Below are 20,618 nucleotides of genomic sequence, written 5' to 3'. Positions count from 1 at the left end.
AAAGAGCTGAGTGGTGGAAACGTAGGCACCGGTCAAAAGAGGGTGCTTAGAGCCTTTGTGTGCACTATATGGCCCCGCAGCAGGCTGGTGAAAACAAAGTGTCGCTGGGACGGGACGATGGGGGCACACCCCCTCCCCGCTGATGGACCTCCTCTCCTGGGTGTTTTGTGGTTAGGTATGTCTCTCTCCCTCTCTCTCTCACACACACACACACACACACACACGCAGAGGTCTGTCTCCTCTCTCTCGTTCTCTCCTCCCTTCCCCCTTCCTGTCGGTGCATTTCAATGTAAATGGGCAGATTGAAAGGCTGCAGCTGGCCCTTCAAAAGGGCAGCAGCACTAAAGGGCCCTGGTGATTGAGATTCAGCCAGGCCACACCAGCCCAACCCTCACCCCCCAACACTTGGTCATACCACCCCACCTCTCAGCTTGCGGCTGATCCCCAGTGCCACAGAAGAGTGCTGGGCACAACTCACGGCAGCCCACAGACACAGTGGCTAGTTTCTCTGCTTGCACTCATCATGTGATTCAGACCAATGCAGTGGGTGAGCAATATTTTTTCCCTCCAGAAAAATGCCAGTCATCCGCCTTACATAACATGATTTATACATCTGAGAGGGGCATGAGATATCGTTCAAAAGCAGGCCAGGAAAGCTCTGATCAGAGGTGAGGCATACAGAGATGGAGATGGGAAGAGATATGAAAAGATCGAGGAGGTGGTACAGAGAAGACAAGTGATTTCATGAAAGAAGGACTTGCTGATTAGACCAGAGCAGCTGAGCCCAGAGGGACACATCAAGTCTCTACTGTCGGCCCAGGCCGTAGCGTAACGGTCTGGGCACCGGACTGGTGGTCCAGTCGCAGTGTGCCGCGGGTTCGACTCCCGGACCCGACACGGCCTTTACTGCATGTCATCCCCCCATCTCTCTCCCGTTTCCTGTCAGCCTACTGTCTGTCCCTTCAAAAATCAATAAAAGGCGTAAGCCGCAAAAAAAAAAAAAAAGTCTCTACTGTCTCAGCTCCCAGACCTGGCTGACTAACCTCAGGACATTTCCAAAGCCACAAATGGATAATAGATCATCCCTGTGCAGCCCCCTGCTCCACAGCACACCCAATCAAATCACCAAATGTTCTCTCCACCCCCTCCCCCAAACTCATGTCTGCCCACGTTCACAGAGCACATTCCCCATACTCACACACACTCACACAAACTACTCATTCAGTGTGAACGGATAGTGTGTCCTCTATGCATTAGTAAAATGTAATGTTAGTGGTGAACTATTATTGATGATACAACTTTCGGGAGACCTGACCTACAATACATTTATAGGCCAACCTGGCCTTCTGCTGTTTTCGTTCAGTCTCAGAATGAAGAATATGACATGACTGAACATTGGGTTTAACGTATGAAATGGGAAAATAAAACAGCATAGTACTAAAGGTTGGCTCTAGACCAGTTAGCAATTAGCATTTAGACATTAACATTTGGTTTTTAAAATATGTTGTGCAAAGTAAACATTCAAACTACTATGATATCAAAATGGCAATCTTACATTACATATTAGAAACACATTTTTATTATCAATTCCAAGAACAAGTGAACAAAACACAGAATGCAACCCTTGTATAGTGGCAACTATACCATGTTGCTGCAATGATACACAATACATTTATTTGTACTAACTGAAATAAAGGCCACACCTACGTCTACAAAATAAATCCAAATTAATTGTATTAAATAACGTCAAACTCACCAAAATTGCAGCTGTACGAAAAGCTTGTCTTACTATCTGCAAAGTGTTTGTTTCATAGAAATCCACCGTAGACATTTTATGAGCTACTTCCTGTCAAGAAATTCCTTGCAGATAATTATTTTTCAAGTGTCAGAGTTTGGAAGCACTCGCTATCAGTAAAGCAACCTCCAGCTGCCTCCTGCATTATGTGCAAATTCTAAACAGGTGGTACACATGGGCTGTTGAGTGATAGTCAACAAGCACTTCCAAACTCCAGCAAGGAATTTATTGACAGGGAGTAGCTCATACCATGTCTACGGTGGATTTTTATTTAACAAACACATTGCAGATAGAAAGAGGATAATTCAAGCTTTCCGTACAGCTGCAATGTTGTGAGTTTGACGTTATTTAAGAGATAGGCCTGTTCGGTTTGGATGAATGGGCTGTCTATGGGAAGTTGCACCTACAGTAGGTGGCTTGCTGGCAAGATGGCAGCTGTGTGCATATAATCAATTGACTCCGGTGCTGTGGCTCCCTGCCAATAGGATGCACAGGGAAATGTATTTTGAAAACCCCTAAATTCACAGTAAAAACAAAAACCACAAAAACTAATCTGTCTAACAAAACTTCTGTGAGCCTCAATTCCAAGAAAACCGCTGCGAAAGATCACGGCTATTACAGCAGTCTATGCAGCGGCTATATTCACGAGACCATTCTGAACTAATAAAATCACACTTTTCTTGAAGTGAGGGGCGCTCATCATCCTACATCATCACATTCCGGCCAATTACAATTGGTGTCCTCACTTTTCTGTCATTGCAGCCAATCACAATTGGTGTCTTCACAACCAACAAAATCATCACTAAAATGCACACACACACACAAAGCTGGGCATAGGAGGGGCTAGCGCCGCTCAAAAACAAACAAACACGTAAAACACGTTCCTGGCGCCCTGGGCCTTCAATAAAATCACATGTATGATAAAATGAAATGGTTAAGTATAAATATGTCACATACAGGCAGTGTAGTAGCTTACAGTACCTGTATAATTCTAATCCTACAACCCAACAGTCAATTTAGCCTACAATATGACAAAGTCTAGCATAAACCTTTAGTTTAGTCATCATGTAAAATATTTCATGAAAATGTCTTACATCCATGAAGACAAATAGCTAAATGTATTCAATGATTCATTCCCTTTCTTAAGTGTCACTGCTGTCAGAATGATCAAAAGCTAAATATTTTAAAAGTATATTTTGTAGAACTTTAAAGTACATAGATGCAGAGAGAAAATATCAGCAAAAGTGTTCCAGCAGAAGGGTAGCAGGCAAGTACAACCTAAGCAGGGGAGACAGTGCATCAGCCATCAAGACCTCCAAAACCCCCAAATGAGGCTCCACTGTCCCTCTGGGAGACAGCAGGAATGGGGGCCGCCATTTTGTTCCATTTCGCTTGAAGGGGAGAGGGGGAAAAGAGTAGGCTGGATTTCAAAGGGCTTCAGATGTCATTTGACTGTCCGCTGAGATTGTACTGCTAGGTCAGGAGCTATAAAAGATTTACACAGCTGAAAAGGGGTGAAACGAGAAAGAGCTGTGTGAGGGAGACAGAGACAGACGGAGAGAGAAACAAGAGCAGCCATGCTTGTTTACCTAAAATACCACTCTCTCAGCAGCAAAGGGGGAGGGTGGGGGGCTTGGACAGACAGGAGGCATGCACAGTGTGTAAGGCTTCCTTGGTGCTTATAGCCGGGGAGCCACAGGCCCAAAAGCTCAACGTTTAAGGATTAACCTGTGATGTCATGACATACTTTTTATTTGTGTTTTTTCTATTCACTTGGTCATTAAAGTCCACAGAATCAGAGGTCTGCTCTGCCAGAAACATTGCAAAAAAAGGTTATGGCCATATTTACCCCACCATAGACAAGCAATAAGGCAAAATTTCATCATACTGTAAGTAGCATGTGACATGTCAACTAGGGGGTTTTCGTGATTCTGAATCCATTCCGAGCATTAGTTTTGCACGAAAAACACGGCGATAGCCGTCATCCAAATGTGATGAGGTCAGCACATTTGGGCGAATATGGGCCGAATTTGGGCCAAGGAGTGTTTTTCGTGCAAAACTAATGCTTGGAATGGATTCAGAATCATGAAAACCCCCTAGTTTGACATGTCACATGCTACTTAACTTTATCTGTACCGCTATCTGTTAGCATAAACCCCAGTTCCCAGTGCCAGCATACGCGTTCACTTTAAAAGACGCAGTTTGCAATATTTCCGGCAGAGCAGACCTCTCATTCTGTGGACCTTAATGTCACAGGTCCTCTCAAATTTTGGATGGTTGGCTCACCGGCTATTAGGGCCGATTTCCCCTCCCCCCCGAGCATCAGACATTCTGCTCTTCCATTAGCACCTCCAGAAGTAGGTTACCTCGACAACCACTGCACAATCTGGGTGCTGTCAGACACTCGCTCACCATATTAAACGAGGAACAGCAGCAAAACACCTTCTACTCAAGTCCACTGATTAACTATAAAATGTTGCAATGTTTACAATAACAGGTTGTGTTAATTTTGTGTAATCCATCTTTTCTTACACACCATGTCTCAAAGACAATCCTACTCTAAATTTAAATATTTACATCATAATTTAACAATTCAGCCACCATTGTTACATTTCATACTATTCATCTTCTCTGCATTGTGGCCATAAGAATATGGAGGAAGTGGTAGGACAAAGCCACACATACACACTGACACAGTCAGGAATAGTAGCCACTGCCAGCCATGTTTTAAGCTTATGCTGCTACGCAACGCAGCAGATTTCACAGCACTGCAAGGAGCTCATCTAAAAGCAACCCTGACGTTGCCTGACCTGCAGTACATGAAGCTTGTTAAATTTTCTATTTCACATGTTGGTGGCAGTTTACAGTTATTGAAAGTTGGCATAACTGATACTCAGGTCAGTGTTGGGCAATATTACTTAATGTTTACTTTACTTATTACTCCTTGGAAAAAGTAATAATATTACATTACTTATTACTTGGAATCAAGAGTAATATAGTTACATATATTACTTTTTAACCGGGGCCCCTTCCACCCGCAAAAGAACACAATCTGTTTAGCCACCTCCTTTTACTACTGAATCAAATTCATTGGAATAAGAAGTCTCCAATCAGCCAAACTGAATAATTGCAGGATATAAAACAAAAATAGTCTCTCATCAGTTTTTTTCTGCAGCATATTCCACATTTGGAATTCAACATCAACAATCTGAACTGCACACACATGGCTGCAAAACGGACAGTATATATTGTATACATAAATAACAAACAATAAAATAAAGAAACAGTCTGACCTTTTTGAGGCAGCCTAGTCTCTCAAGACAGACTGTTGACTCTGTGGTGGATTATTCAGAACTCTTCAAAATCCTATTACAACTCACGTCCAATTTCAAGGAAAAAGAGGGTGCTGCTATTCCTTTATTTGCCGATGGGTTCTCAGATTGGAGGCGGCTGACATCGGACCTCAAAGGTATTTTGATGGACCATGATGGATCTCAATGAGGCCGAGTCAACTGTGCAGAAGTGTCCATCAAAATACCTTTGACATTAATATACTTGGCATCTTTGACAGACAAGAATGCAAAATAATACCGATACATTTCTCTGTCATGGTTCCCCACTCTGGTCTGTCTCGACTGTTTGTCGTTGTTTGTAAATGAAGCGAGTGTGTGTGAGACGGTTGCATAGACGCATACACTATGTCATAACTGTGCGCAGGCTGTGCAGGCTAACACGAACAAATCTACAAGCTACAACGCATCTCTGTTTTTACCCGTTGATATTGGGTAAACTTTTGCATGCCATGCAACTACTATGCATCTACTATGAGTGCATAACTGGACGAATGAACAAAAACAAATGACACTCATTTGTAACGACTCTAACAAGTAATGCAGCGTGTTTTGGTGGAGTAAATAGTTATTATATTACTATTTCTGCAGAATAATTCGTATCGAATAATACTACTCTTTACTGGAAAAAGTAATAATATTACAGTGATATGTAACTAGTAAATCGTTACTGCCCAACACACTGGTTCTAAGTAGGTCTAGGTCAGGGTGGACAACCTGGACTGAGTGTCTTGAGACACAAGAGCTATTGTCTGGATTATGAAATGCACTGAGGTTAGTTGTGGGAGAATTGTAGACAGCAATCAACAAAGCAGATACACAGAATGGCAGGCTCCTAAAACAGGAAATGTGAGAAATCTCAGCTACCGACATAGATCCTGACCTCCGACCCAGTCAGGCCTCCATTTCCTACTGCAGGCACAAGGCATGGCTTGATTCTAGTGTTCACAGTCCTATGAATGACTAACATTGGTCAACACAGCACTGATGCTAGCTGAAAGAGAGCCCTAGAAGCATCAAATAGCATTTCAAACCATAATAATTTAGCACCAAAAAAAAGTTGTGTTGTTTCGTTTCATCGAGTAGATAAATTGGCCATGTACAATGCAGCTGTTATACCAATGAATATAAGCAGAAAACTAAACCACCATCACGTTGAGTTCTTACATAAGGGAAAGTAGTATCTGCTAAAAACATCATTTATTCATTCATTCAATAAATATCAATAATATACACACTGTGACTACAACCTAGGCTGGCATGGTCAGACAAATATCACTGCATACTACGTAGATCAGGGATTTATTTTATTTCTTTTTTTGCAGATTTGTCTGGTTTCCAGGCTAACTACAACCATAACATCTGAGGATATGTCCTTGTTTCTGTAATTGCAAAAGGTCAAAGACTGGACATGCTTACTTTGAATTGACACCTGTAAATGACTAAATTGGTCTATGGTCTGAAACTGAGACTAGATATAATGGGTAAACTAAATGTTTATTGTAGTATTCTGATGCTGTAAAAAGTTGGTTTACATTTGCTTCTTTTTTCAGTGTGAAATATGCTTGACCTGTAAATCAGGTGAGTTACAAGTGTGTGTAGATAATCTCTGAAGTCCATAATTCAACAACCATAAATGTATATTAGCAAGCATATTTGGGTAAGTATTGAACTCAGGCCATAAATTACATAATATAAAAATAGGTCCTGTGCCGGCTCAAGAGGGATGGTGCGATATGCATCACTACCTCTGCAGTGTAGAAGACGTGAACGCCCCAGCAAGCTTAAGAGCTCACACTATCTTGGAGGAAAACACCACTAGCGGTACTGCAGTGTTTTCCTCAGCACTGATACTGCACCAAAGTAGAGGGCTTCTTCTCATCCATATTCTGTTTCCACTAGATTGCCATTTGTCCCATTATATTGTGCCCTTCTGTTTCTTGTTATTCAACACTGCAAAGTTGTGCAAACCAATGCACTAAAAAGTCATACATAGTGCTAGGATTTGTCCTGAACTCAGCAGAATGCAAAGCTTCAGATGTTTGTCAATCTGAATTTCCCAGTGAGAACATGTTTGGCTATTACATGATAATACCACTTCCTTACTAGAACACAACTAACCTGTTCCTTCATTGTGTTATGTAATACTACCAGTTCTGTGTACAAATATTGCTGTTGTGTTCATTCACTTAGCTGCAGCCAGTGCAGCATACATTGTCATTAGCCCCGCTTTAATACTGGTCCAGCAAATGCATGGAGTGAATACTAATAAGAATTAGTTAAATCTATTAGCCAATGTTTAAGGACATAAATAGAGGCACTCTCCTAGTCTAGACCATGTGACCATTAAGCAAACAGACCCACTACTATTCTGTTGTCATATACCCAATACTATTTTTATCTTAGTTTCCTATAAATTGACTTGAGCATCACAGTTTGGGCTAAAGCATATTGAAGCAGCTCTTCTATACTTCTGTATTAAACACAATCCGTACAGCATGTTGCATTTGACAGTGACTACAACATTGTGTGTGTGTGTGTGTGTGTGTGTGTGTGTGTGTGTGTGTGTGTGTGTGTGTGTGTGTGTGTGTGTGTGTGTGTGTGTGTGTGTGTGTGTGTGTGTGTGTGTGTGAGAGAGAGAAGCAAATACGTGCTAACCTTTGAATAAGGCACGAATAATAACATTAGTTAACTCTGAATCCTTCTGTGTTCTATTCAATTTGTTGTCTCGTGCAACTGTGCAATGCAAAGAAAGAAACGAGTCAACAGCCGATTACCATCACAATCAATTCCAACCCAGGAACTCGGTTAAGTGTTTAGAGATACCCGCTAATCAAAATCAACATGACAATACGTCAACGTTGTGTTGAAAACATTGCGATCTGTGTATCGGTAGTCGTAGCACGCCCACGCGCACGCCACATAGACATGCAATGTTCCGTTTGTTTACATGTTAAAAACAACAATGATGCATATTCTTACCTCTTTCAGAATGTCACCCAACTCAGACTGGGTAAATTTGAAGCTACAAGTCTATCCCCCGATGTTCTCCCCCGATGCTAGATGTTCCCATTTGTTGCCCCGGGTTCAGTAAGACATCGTCCGGAGACATCCGCATAAACTTGCAGCAACCATCGCAGCTTTAAATCGGCTCACTAGCAGCCAGGCTAGTGCTAATTCTTAGAGACCAACAAACAAGACGATCGAAGAGACTTCAAATATCCCCGAAAAACGTGAACACAATAGAGTTATGTTGTCTTCATCACCAAGCGGGAACATTTAATGGTCCATCGTTAAAACGGAAGGCTTCATTGGTAAACGTAAAACCTCGAAATATCATGTTTTGTTTCGATTTAATCCTCTCTAGCAAACCCATTCGAACGTTTTCGAGCGGCCTTTGACGTTAGTATGAAGTATGGGGCTGGGAAAGGAAACGCTTCGGAATGAAACGCAGGACGCGATTCGCACTCGCATTGTGGGCGGATACTATTTTTATACCAACGAAACAGACGCCATTTTGGATCTGACAAGGGGACTGTTCTCGGTTTGAGGTGACGGTGATTTGGCTCCAACATGGCTACCCAAGGCTCGCAGTTTACAGTGCAGGAGACCAAGCTCCATTATACAGTTGGGAGACCAGGCAAAGGAAATGGAGTACGGACATTAGGTGCACTTGATTTGGCTTTCAATATATTAAATAGGTGGTTTATTTATGTATATTAAAACATTTCAGAGATAGAAAATAGTCCTAGATATTATTGTGATAAGAAAAATATGTATGGCATAGTGTAATACATTTTTAATCGTGCCCTGAGAAAATACCTCATATTAAAACGAACCTCTACAGCATGAAATAATTTGCAAACAATTTAGAGACTATTTAGCACCAGATGTATATTATGTATATTATACAGATGGTGCTTTCTAACATTCAGAACTTTATTGATCTATTTATAATGGGTTAAGCATATTGCGGTGCATAACTGTATGTAAACCCAACACACCACAACATGGGCTCAGTCTGGTCAAAATGAAACGGACCCTTCCATTGGCTAAAATCTGTGTTTTCTAAACTCATTGGATTATTTCAATGTCAATCAGCGTGACGTAAACGCTTAATCTACATCCTGTTTTTGTTTTGTTTTTTTGCGCCAGTATAATAAACATTGCTTATGTTTATTTTTCAACACGATGGGACCCGACGGGGACGTATTTGACCAACAACGACGTTGATAGCCAAGCCCCTTCAAGTTCACATCATTACACATGTGTGAGATCTATGTGGGTCATGTGGGTGGCTGGCACAAAATATTTTCAAATACCCATATGAATTTGGGGGTCTTTTAAAATGTCGAGGACCACTGTTTTACCTAAATCACCAACAGTAGTGTGGTTTACAGCATAAATTACCTAGTTTACAGGAATTACAGTACATCTATGGTAGTGTTACTGTTATGGCAGGAAGGCACCGCACTGCTCATGCGCAAGAACGTTTGTTGAACACCACTGCTAGAATTGACCAATACTACCCTCTGCTGGAGGATTATGGTCAATCCAATCCAATACAATAGTATACAAACAACAAAGTTGTTAAAGTAATACACTAATACAACAACATTAGAGCCATATTTACTAACATAAATCCATCTGCACATCAACGACTTCCTTCAAGCTTCCTATACTTTATAATTGCCAATTTGCCATATGCCTATAAATCTAACATATTGTTGCTTAAAATTGTCAAGTATTTGGAATATAGTGTGTGTGTGTGTGTGTGTGTGTGTGTGTGTGTGTGTGTGTGTGTGTGTGTGTGTGTGTGTGTGTGTGTGTGTGTGTGTGTGTGTGTGTGTGTGGTGTGTGTGTGTGTGTGTGTGTGTGTGTGTGTGTGTGTGTGTGTGATTTGCAGCTGAAAATGCCCTCCGCAAAGATACATTATTTCTACCTCCAGTCTCCATGGGTTATGTTTATGATGATTCTAGAGTCTAGACACTAGCGCTTTAACAATCTGTGCTGCGCAAATGTCCTCGCAGCAGTGAGTTGCATAATGAAAGGGGTTCGTAGTTCAGAGTTCAGAGTTTGTGTAGTAAAGATATTATAGATGCAGTTAAGCTGCGTAGTATACTAGTATCGTTTCCATATCGCACGCAAAAATAAATTAATTCACAAAAATAATGATACATGTATTATTAAACGAATAAATTTATTTTTAATACGTACAATTCGTAAAATAGAAGATAGTAGAAGGCCTTCTACTGAACAAGTGGAAAGCCTGGTGACGCGAGGTTATTGAACTGTTTACTTTGGGATCGGGATAGATAGTAACGTTTCTCGTGTTGAATTTTCCATCTTTGCGCGACTGTGGGTTGAGTAAGCTAGCTGCTGCTCTTGCTGCTACAGTGATGGGGGGCATTGAGTAAACAAATGTTGTAATTAGAATGTCATGACAATGCTCCCTTTCATAATATTCTAGTTTTGTTGCTATGTATGCTATATATTCATGTGATTGTGGGTGCTGATCTAATCTAACCGACTCGTCATGGCAGCCATGCTTTTACAACGTCCTGTTGGCTCCTGCAGAAAATACAGGACTTTACAATGGACACTATTGCGAAACGACTCACCATTAACAACAAACATCGCAGCAGCACACAGTTATGGCAGTAAACATCTGCTATCGAAATGCGTCAGTGATACAAGGCTGATGCATTCAGGATCACAGCAGTCGCTAATTCGACAATCACACAGTGGTGTGAAGTTGAACTCTAAAATCCTTCAGGTAAGCTTTACCGAAGACGTAACGCATACAGAAAGGGTAACCGAGGGTTCCGAAAGGCTATGTAACGCAGTGGTTCATTGTCATGCCAAGGACCCCAACTAGATGTGTTTGGAGGGAGGTCAAATTACCAAATAACCTATTCAATGACAACCCCTGGTCCATGGGGGTCCCCCGGACACACTTTGTGAACCACTGATTCTATTCAGGTCAAATTATGATTTGTAGTATGTTCTGGACATTTTGAAATGTATTTATTTCAGTGTTGTGGGGCACCCAGCTATAGCTACAAATTACAATAGTACAAGGTTAACTTAAACTCCCCCCCACACACACACACACACACATCTATGCCCCCAATAATTGCGTTTGCATAATGTATTAAACCCAATCTTCCTGTTTTAGAATCTCCTCTACAGACCATTGAGTCCTGGAATGATGGGAATGAACAAACTGTTAATCAAGAACCATTTGATGGAAAACCCTGTTGGTTTGGTAAATCTATTAGGTAAAGGTGTGTGTGTGTGTGTGTGTGTGTGTGTGTGTGTGTGTGTGTGTGTGTGTGTGTGTGTGTGTGTGTGTGTGTGTGTGTGTGTGTGCGTGCGTGCGTGCGTGTGTGTCCTATACATATTAATGTTAATCTACAGGTACTGTTTTGTTTTGTTACAGGGGCTACACATTTTTTTAGTAAATCTCAGTCCAAAAAAGAGAAGAATAACAGTCATGGATCAAAGGGGAAAACTCCAGAGGATGATGAAGGTAAGAGGTGTCATGGATAGTAAATAATCATGTTCATTGTTTGATGGCATACATTCACTGTAGATTCATAATCATTGCCTTCACTTGCTCCTCCTTGTGTTCCTTCTCTTTGCTCTCCTCATCTACCCTTCCTTTCAGAGGAGAAGAAGCGTCGTGAGCAGGAGGACCAGATGCACCGCATGCGGACTCTCACCATCATAGCAATCATCATGATCCTGTTGAATTCTATTAACACCAGTGGTGGAAACATATCTTGGAATGACTTTGTGCATGAGATGCTGGCCAAGGGAGAGGTGTCCCGAGTGCAAGTTGTTCCAGAGAGTGACATAGTGGACATCTACCTTCACCCTGGTGCAGTGATCTTTGGAAGGCCTGTATGTTTAATAGTTATTTTAATAACTACATCTTATGGAAGATGCCATAATAGTAATCTAGTTTGGAGTACAGTGTGCTCAAGAAATTCTCCCATGTTGCAATTATCTGCTCCCACTCTGTTTTGTGTTTAAATTCACAGATTTTAATTTTGCATAATGATACAAAGCAGGATACGGTTGCCGTGGTAAATACCACATGCTGCTGCCCACTGTCCACTCACAATATTTAAATAGTGTTTTCTGTGTGCAGACAGATTGTACTTGCTTTTCACTGTGTGTGCAATGTTGCCTTTTTTGGCAGAGACTGGCCCTGACATACCGTATGCAGGTTGCCAACATTGACAAATTTGAGGAGAAACTGAGAGCTGCAGAAGAGGAATTAAACATTGACACAAAGGACAGGATACCAGTGTCGTACAAGCGGACTGGATTCTTTTGGAAGTAAGAGCTAATTAAAGGGGAATACCACTCATTTTCAACATTTTACTATGTCATTAATATACATTAGAGTTGTTTTATAATGTATGTACAGTATGTATTGTATTTTAGTGCTGATCCAGAAATGTGATTGGGCTAATTGCCATCTTATACATAATGACTACAGTCAATGTTTCTTTATCCTTGCACTTTGCAGTGCGGTTTATGCTTTGGGAGTGCCTGCTATTGTTGTGGCTATTCTCTGGTATATCTTCCGTCGAGGCATGAGAGAGGGTGGCTTCAGTGCTTTTGTGAGTAGACGATGCAACAATAATTCTTATATTGTATTGTTTTTATAGAGCACTAATTGTATTCCTGGATGTACTTAACAGAATCAGCTGAAGATGGCAAAGTTCACCATTGTTGATGGCAAATCAGGGAAAGGTGTGCGCTTCAAAGATGTGGCAGGCATGCATGAGGCTAAGATGGAAGTGAAGGAATTTGTTGACTACTTGAAGGTAAGAAACAAACAAAACTACGGTATATTGGTGCAAATCTTATATATATAACATTAGCCGGGTAGCTCAGTCGGTAGAGCACTCTCTTGAACCACAAGGTCCTGGGTTAGATCCTGGGCACAGCCAACTCATGTGTAATAGCATGGCTTGAGCTGTGATCGTAGGTGTTGAGCCCCATCTCAGCATTCCATCTCCCAGGTGTATTTGAAATAGGGATAGACATTAGACACCAACGTTCTTGACTCTTGTTAACAAAAAGGCTCTCAGGACTTTAGCTGGAGCCCTCATACTGCCCATTTTTGACTATGCTTGTACGTCCTGGTTCTCTAACATCTCAATGGCACAGAAACTTGATCCAAATCTCCCAAAACAAACTAATTGGACGACTTCTAGGTCTGGGACCAATGACCCACTGTATATGCAGAGCATCTGGATAGCATTGGTTGGCTCCGGGTAGCATTGGCTGGCTCTGGGTAGAAGACAGTCAAACAATTGAAAATGGGTCTGACATTCAAAATTGTACATGCAACTCTACCCTCCATGCCCTCAGTGCCCACTTACTTGACTAATTACAAAAAAAAAGTAAGCAACACCAACAGCCACAATACTAGAGGGAGCGTGAACAATGATCTGGTGCCACTTATAAAACAACTATGAGTAAATTCACCTTCAGCAGCACTGCTATTCAGGTGTGGAATGCCCTGCCGCTTTTTTTTTTTTTTGGAAATCCTTTTGGACCAAAATGCCTGACCTTGTGCGGTTTGCATTTTTATATTGTCTAATAAAATACACAATCAATCAATCAATGGCAATAAGCCTCTCTGACCTACTTACTTACATATGTACTGTATATGATAATCTGTTTCCTCATAATTCTTAATTTGTCACATTAATGTACCCTACCTGTGTTTTTGCATGTTTTAGCCCTTTAAAGCTGTAATCCATCAGTCTGTTGTCTCCCTCTCAGCATCATTGTAAATCTCAAATGCAGGCGAATAAAACTTTTGAATATCTCTAATGATATATTTTGTCAGAATCCGGACCGATACCTTCAACTGGGGGCCAAGGTTCCCAAGGGCTCGTTGCTACTGGGCCCCCCAGGCTGTGGGAAGACCCTATTGGCCAAAGCTGTGGCCACAGAGGCACAGGTACCATTCCTGGCCATGGCTGGTTCTGAGTTTGTGGAGGTGATCGGGGGTAAGGATAATCCCCCATTTAACGAGTTAGTTAGTCTTATCGATGTCGATTTTATAAACTTTCAAAAAGGTTGGAGTGTGGGGAGGTGCTAACCACGGGAGATAAACTTGAACATAAAGGACAACTGTTGCACAACTCGTAGTCACAATGCAAATATTTTAAAATGACCAACGTTTCGGCAGAAGATGCCTTCATCAGGAGGTATCTTGAAGAAGGCATCTTCTGCTGAATTTTCTGAATTACACAGAAAAGTCTTCTATGTGAATTTAACTCGGAGTGTATGCAAATTGTTTCTTACACTCGGATATATTTAAATATATTTGTGTCTGTGCTTAGGCCTGGGGGCTGCAAGGGTGAGGAGCCTGTTCAAGGAGGCTCGCGCCCGAGCTCCCTGCATCGTCTACATAGATGAGATTGATGCCGTGGGGAAGAAACGCTCGAACAACATGTCAGGCTTCTCCAACACTGAGGAAGAACAGACCCTGAACCAGCTACTGGTAGAAATGGACGGTGAGTTGAGTTTAGGACTGTTGACCCTGTCACACTGGAAAATATTCCAAGAAGCGTGAATGACATTTCTTTCTTCCAGGAATGGGCACGACAGACCACGTGATTGTTCTGGCCTCCACCAACAGAGCAGACATCCTGGACGGTGCACTGATGAGACCAGGCAGACTGGACAGACACATCTTCATAGACCTGCCCACTGTGCAGGTGGCTTTAAAACACTCAAAACCAACCATAGGATCTTTGATTAAGATGTTAATGCATATTTGTCTAATAATTTAATATTCATATATATATATATATATATATATATTTTTTTTTTATAGTTAAACTCCAGAAGAAAAATAAAGATTATTAATTAATAAAGAGTGTTCATGAGCATCATGTTTTCTTTTGCTCTTATGTCATTAGATCATAGTTGAACATATTACTCTTTGAGTCAGTGGTTATCGTAACATTTACCAAGCAGTGAAAGCATGCATCATCATAGTTCCATCATAGATGTCTTCTTATCTTGGTGTTTTCCTGTTTTGTAGGAGAGGAAGGAGATCTTTGAGCAACATTTGAAGATCCTGAAGCTAACTCAACCCGCTAATTTCTACTCCCTCCGTCTGGCCGAACTCACCCCAGGCTTCAGTGGTACTTAGTGTTTGTCTCGTGTACATCTCTGGCTTTTGACATTGCAACTGTATCTGTGAATATTGTATGTTGATTGCTCAATGTCTTTTGCAAACCCATCTTGTTGCCAGGTGCAGACATCGCTAACATCTGCAACGAGGCTGCCCTGCATGCTGCCAGAGAAGGCTACAAGTCTATTCATACTTTCAACTTTGAATATGCAGTGGAGAGAGTGATAGCAGGTATCTATTACAACAGGCAGAAAGAGGGAAGGGTTGATTCCCCATGAGTTTTCATTAAGACAGATGTACTGTAAAGTGTGTGTGTGTGTGTGTGTGTGTGTGTGTGTGTGTGTGTGTGTGTGTGTGTGTGTGTGTGTGTGTGTGTGTGTGTGTGTGTGTGTGTGTGTGTGTGTGTGTGTGTGTGTGTGTGTGTGTGTGTGTGTGTGTGTGTGTGACTGTGTGTGCGTGTTCAGGTAGCATAAAGAAGAGTAAGATCCTGTCTAAAGAAGAGCAGAGGGTGGTCGCTTTCCACGAGTCCGGCCACGCTTTAGTGGGATGGCTACTTGAACACACAGAGTGTGTCATGAAGGTAATGGGCAAATGGGTAATTGGTCCTCTGCTGTTCTCCTTGTACATACTGCCATTGGGCGAACTCATTACCAATCACGGAGTCAATTTTCTATGCTGATGATACCCAACTATATCTTTCTGTGGCCCCAGATGATCCCTGTGCTTTAGACCCGCTGTTGACCTGTCTGTCTAGCATCAAATGTTGGATGAGTGAGAACTTTCTCAAGCTAAATGAGGATAAGACAGAAGTTCTCATAATCGGTTCTAGCGAGCAGAAATAATCAATAATAAGCAGACTTGGCAACCTGACTGTAGAAAGTAACAGTACAGTAAAGAACCTGGGGGTTATTATTGATTCTGAATTGAATTTTAATTCACACATTAATCATTTTACCAAGATTGCCTTTTTTCACCTTCATATTGCACGAATCAGAGCCTATTTGTCCTTGGACGATGCAAAAACGCTAATCCACGCCTTTGTTTTTTCTCGGCTTGACTACTGCAATGCACTCTTTTCAGGACTGCCTAAGAAAACGACTGACAGATTACAACTTGTCCAAAATGCAGCAGCTAGAGTTTTAACTAGAACTAAGATGAGAGAACATATTACTCCAGTTCTGGCATCACTGCACTGCCTTCCGGTTGTTTTTAGGATTGATTTTTAAATTCTTTTACTTGTCTATAATGGTCTCGCACCTTCCTACCTACATGACTGCCTGCCTAAATATGTCCCAAACCGGCCCCTAAGGTCTTCCACTGCTGGCCTGCTCGCTTTGCCTAAAGAAATGGCAACTAAAAAATATGGTGAGGCAGCTTTTTGCTTCTACGGCCCAACAGCCTGGAATAAACTTCCATTCGAGCTCAGACACGCACCCTCTGTAGACATTATTAAATCTCAACTCAAGACTCACCTCTTCACTCTTGCTTTTAGTTGAGTTTTAATATGCACGTTCCTACCCTGTCCTGACTGATTTGCTGCATGTGGTGTTTTTATTTGTTTATTTATTTTATGTTCTTATATTCAATTTTGTTCTTTGCCATTGTTCATCAATCATTTTAACTACTTGTGTTTTATTGTATTCTATTTTTGTGTCCTGCCCTGTGAAGCACTTTGAGCTGCATTTATGTATGAAAGGTGCTATACAAATAAAGTTTATTATTATTATTATTTATACAAAGCATGGACTGTTTTGTGTGTTTGTAGTACAGTGAGTATAGTTCATAGGCAAAGAAAACATACACAAAGCATGTCACAATCTAGCTATAGAGTCTAGTGAACTTTATCATCCGACTAAGGAATTTTGGAGTGCATGCAGACAGAGAAAGCCTGATTTTGTTTTTTACAAGGCCTCGCAGGCATCCTCACCCACCTGCTGATTTGTTTTATTCTTATTTAACCGTTTTATGGAGGCTTGAAGTTAATTAGTTGAGTTCAAGGATCAATTAATTTTCTGTCGTGCATCGCAGGTCTCCATTGCCCCGCGGACAAATGCTGCCCTGGGATTTGCCCAGATGCTGCCTCGTGACCAGTACCTGTTCACCAAGGAACAGTTGTTTGAGAGGATGTGCATGGCCCTGGGGGGGCGGGCTGCCGAGGCTATTGTCTTCAATAAGGTTACCACAGGTACACATCACCTACTTTTGAGCCTAAAGGCTCCATATTTTAGCATTGCCATTTTTGGTTCATTGACTGAGTGTATACTGTATATACCAGTAAGACGCACTGAGGGCGAGAAGCAATAGGTCTGGGAATGCCCATATATGGATTTTATATGGTAATATGTGTGCTAATTAGTAAGTCCAGGCGGAGCCTCGGGCCAGCTCAGTTATGGCCCAGTAGGGCCAGGCCTTCATTTTTGGGCCTGTTGAGAACTCTAAAGAGCGCTAAATAACTTTGAAGGAGGCCCGTCTAGAGTTTGAATGGACAGGTATCAGTCAAAAGGGAGACATCGAAGAGGAAGGATGGTCTAAAGGTGCATGGATGGTTAGAGCGGCGCGATTACATACGGTACAAAGTCAATGCAAAGACGAGAATTGCGCGAACGGGCGCGGCGCGACCTGCCGCGGTACAAACGGTATATATATATATATATAAAGGCAATGAAAGACAGTCGCTGACATGCATTCACAGCCACGTTGATTGACTTTTACATGTAGCATACACTAATGGAATATATTACTGTCAAAATGTGTCATTTCAATCTTGAAGGTAAAAAACAAATGTTTCCCTGTGTTGTGCTAGGGGCTCAGGATGACCTGCGTAAGGTCACCCGTGTGGCATACTCCATGGTGAAACAGTATGGCATGTGCAACAGTGTGGGCCAGGTTTCATTCCCAGACACCCAGGAGCAAGGTGCCATCGGACGGCGACCTTTCAGCCAAGGCCTGCAGCAGCAGATGGATCATGTGGGTTCCAAAATAGCACCACTGTGGCACTACTAGATGGGCCACCTTGGCAATTGGCACACAGTGTAGGGTTGTCATGATCATGAAATTCTACTTGACGATTAATTGTCATACCAAAAAGATTGCGATTGAATTTGTTTTGGCATTGAACATTGGACAATTACTATTTTTGAAAATGTATTAACATTTTTCAACGATTATGATGATTATGCAAAAATAATTATCTCATATAACACTTTTTGATTGATTGAATTTATTAGTCAGAAATGTAAACAGCACATGGTACATTCAGACATTAAGGCGAAACACAAAAAGTCCTGTTTTTGTTTAGCAGCTGAGTAAACGCATTGATTTGTATTTTGTTGTCGTTCTAGGAGGCTAAGATGTTGATAGCACGTGCATACAGGCGCACAGAAAAACTGCTTCTGGAAAACAGAGACAAGCTGACATTGGTAAGACTCGGTTGCCAGTTGCAGCCGTGTGTGTCCAATAATTTATCTCAGAAGATAAATGGATGTTTAATGGTCAAAACTGATATTTAGGATTAGGGGATGGGGATTACAGATATGTCCGTGATTCATATTTTGTAGCACGCCAGCACCACGCACCAAAGAATACCCAATCTGCAAGTGAGCTTGTAGATCTGCTATTTTCAGTTTTACAGCTATGGTTAACAATGGCTAAATGTTTGGAAAATGGCATTCATTGCCGTTGTGAAATCTAATTTGTGTAATACAAAACGTATGTGTGTTTCCAGTTGGCCACTGCACTGTTGGAGCGTGAGGTGGTGAACTATGAAGACATAGAGGCTCTGCTGGGTCCTCCGCCATATGGGCCCAAGAGGATGATCGCCCCACAGAGCTGGGTGGAGGCTGAGAGGGACAAACAGGACACAGGACACGAAGAACCGCAGCCACCACCCCGTAAAGACACGGAGGACAACATGAATCCACAGCTGCTCTGATTTGAAAGATCTGAATTCTCAGAATGATTCTCAAGACCAATACATGCTCTGACCGACGTCCAAAAAAAACCTGCCGTTTCGTATAGGTTTTCTGAACTAGTTTGGAGAGACAGAACCTCTGGGGGTGCAGCAGTTCTAAGATGGCCTTAAATGTTGTTTTTCTCCTGTGTTTTGAGGAGGCCTCTTTCAAGAAAATGTGGCCCAGGTTCCACATAAACAACCCTCTGGAATGCCTAAAAGAAACAACTCAAAAACTGTATATTTTGTGTGACTTGGTCACAATCTCTGTGAAATTGTGCATTAATAAGGAAAATAATGCTTAGGTTTAATAAATTGACAAGGAGAAAGGGAAGTAAAAAGTAAAGCTAGTGAAACATCACCAACAAATGTATAGTTTATGTGGAGATAAAAGCAAGCAATATATAGTTTGTGGAGATAAAAGCAAGCTCTAAACAAATCCTACACAAATCCCAAATGTTGCATGTGCACAAGGATGTGTACATACTGTACCTGCATACAGGTACATCAGTTTTTTACTTAAAATATCTTTTGAGATGTGACCCCAGGAATTTGTACTCGCATACATTATCCCAGTGAGACAAAAGGTTCTTTGCATTAATGCATGGGCGCCGTCTGGACGTAAAAAGTGTGGGACAATTTTTTTTTTTTACGACGACAATTGCGCAACAAAATGGGAACGGTGCTAGAGAGACCACCAGCGCTGGTCAAGTAAAATAAATAAATAGACCAGTCATTCCCCAACAGTGCAGGGATATTCAGAACCGTCTCACCCCCCCATCCAGCGCATATGCATTAATGTAGATTTTGAAGGTGAATTTAGGGACGAATCATATGTTTTCTGAGAGATTACATTTACACCGTGTGAGGGTGTGTGAGAGATTGTTTTTTCTTAGATCAATATACATTATACAATCACACTGACTAGACTAGATGCAGATACCCGTAGAGAGTACTGGAATAAAAAAATAAGTATTTTGGTTGAAGTAGAATGGAATTTAGGTCTAATAGTGTGCAGTGGGTTTCTTTCAAGCACTGGGTTTGAGGAAAACAAATTAGCAGACAGACCTACAGGATACTCACCATGGTATCACTCAGTGTTTCTCAACCTGTGGGCTGGAGGATATTGCTTACACTGGTTTAGCTTGACTCTTGGAGTCAACAGATGTATCCAGTTATTGATCAGCATTGAACACTAAATTAGACAAAGTGCCATGGACACTCTCTATATGTATTGATAATTAAAAAGCTGCAATTACAAATTTGTTTGCCGTTTTAGTTTAATCAATTTCACTTGTTGGTCCTGTATCTGTACGAGTTCTCTCTCCTGATTGGATGAAATTGGTATTG

General features: G+C 41.5%; 2 protein-coding genes across 5 annotated transcripts in view; one reads left to right on the top strand and one right to left on the bottom strand.

Annotated features, from left to right (window-relative positions):
* ankrd11 (ankyrin repeat domain 11) overlaps positions 1 to 8,535 on the bottom strand; it is a 194,890-nt gene extending 186,355 nt beyond the window's left edge. For all 4 annotated transcript variants that reach the window (XM_083792479.1, XM_083792481.1, XM_083792480.1 and 1 more), the window contains exon 1: positions 8,128 to 8,535. The gene's annotated coding sequence lies outside the window, so the exon portion shown is untranslated. The remainder of the gene's footprint in view (positions 1 to 8,127) is intronic.
* A 1,976-nt stretch (positions 8,536 to 10,511) lies between these two features.
* spg7 (SPG7 matrix AAA peptidase subunit, paraplegin) lies at positions 10,512 to 20,530 on the top strand. Its single transcript, XM_083759978.1, has 17 exons — positions 10,512 to 10,921; positions 11,324 to 11,426; positions 11,588 to 11,677; positions 11,816 to 12,051; positions 12,353 to 12,492; positions 12,686 to 12,779; positions 12,861 to 12,986; positions 14,021 to 14,183; positions 14,520 to 14,693; positions 14,773 to 14,897; positions 15,227 to 15,329; positions 15,440 to 15,550; positions 15,784 to 15,899; positions 17,348 to 17,504; positions 18,123 to 18,286; positions 18,661 to 18,738; positions 19,044 to 20,530. The coding sequence occupies exons 1-17, from the start codon at positions 10,682 to 10,684 to the stop codon at positions 19,248 to 19,250; spliced, it is 2,427 nt and encodes an 808-aa protein (XP_083616104.1). The 5' UTR covers positions 10,512 to 10,681; the 3' UTR covers positions 19,251 to 20,530.
* The last annotated feature ends 88 nt before the right edge of the window (positions 20,531 to 20,618 follow it).

This window comes from Protomyctophum parallelum, assembly GCF_964188405.1.
Source record: "Protomyctophum parallelum genome assembly, chromosome: 2".
Classification (NCBI taxonomy): domain Eukaryota; kingdom Metazoa; phylum Chordata; class Actinopteri; order Myctophiformes; family Myctophidae; genus Protomyctophum; species Protomyctophum parallelum.
The sequence above is the reverse complement of the archived record's forward strand: the minus strand, read 5'-3'. Positions and strand labels throughout refer to the sequence as shown.

What these genes read in the sequence shown, in the direction of transcription:
- spg7 (XM_083759978.1), top strand. Translation starts at nt 10,682, where the DNA reads ATGGCAGCCATGCTTTTACAACGTCCTGTTGGCTCCTGCAGAAAATAC. An exon ending in CAGTGATCTTTGGAAGGCCT is followed by an intron (nt 12,052 to 12,352) that starts GTATGTTTAATA and finishes CTTTTTTGGCAG; the next exon opens with AGACTGGCCCTGACATACCG. An exon ending in TGCAGCAGCAGATGGATCAT is followed by an intron (nt 18,287 to 18,660) that starts GTGGGTTCCAAA and finishes TTGTCGTTCTAG; the next exon opens with GAGGCTAAGATGTTGATAGC.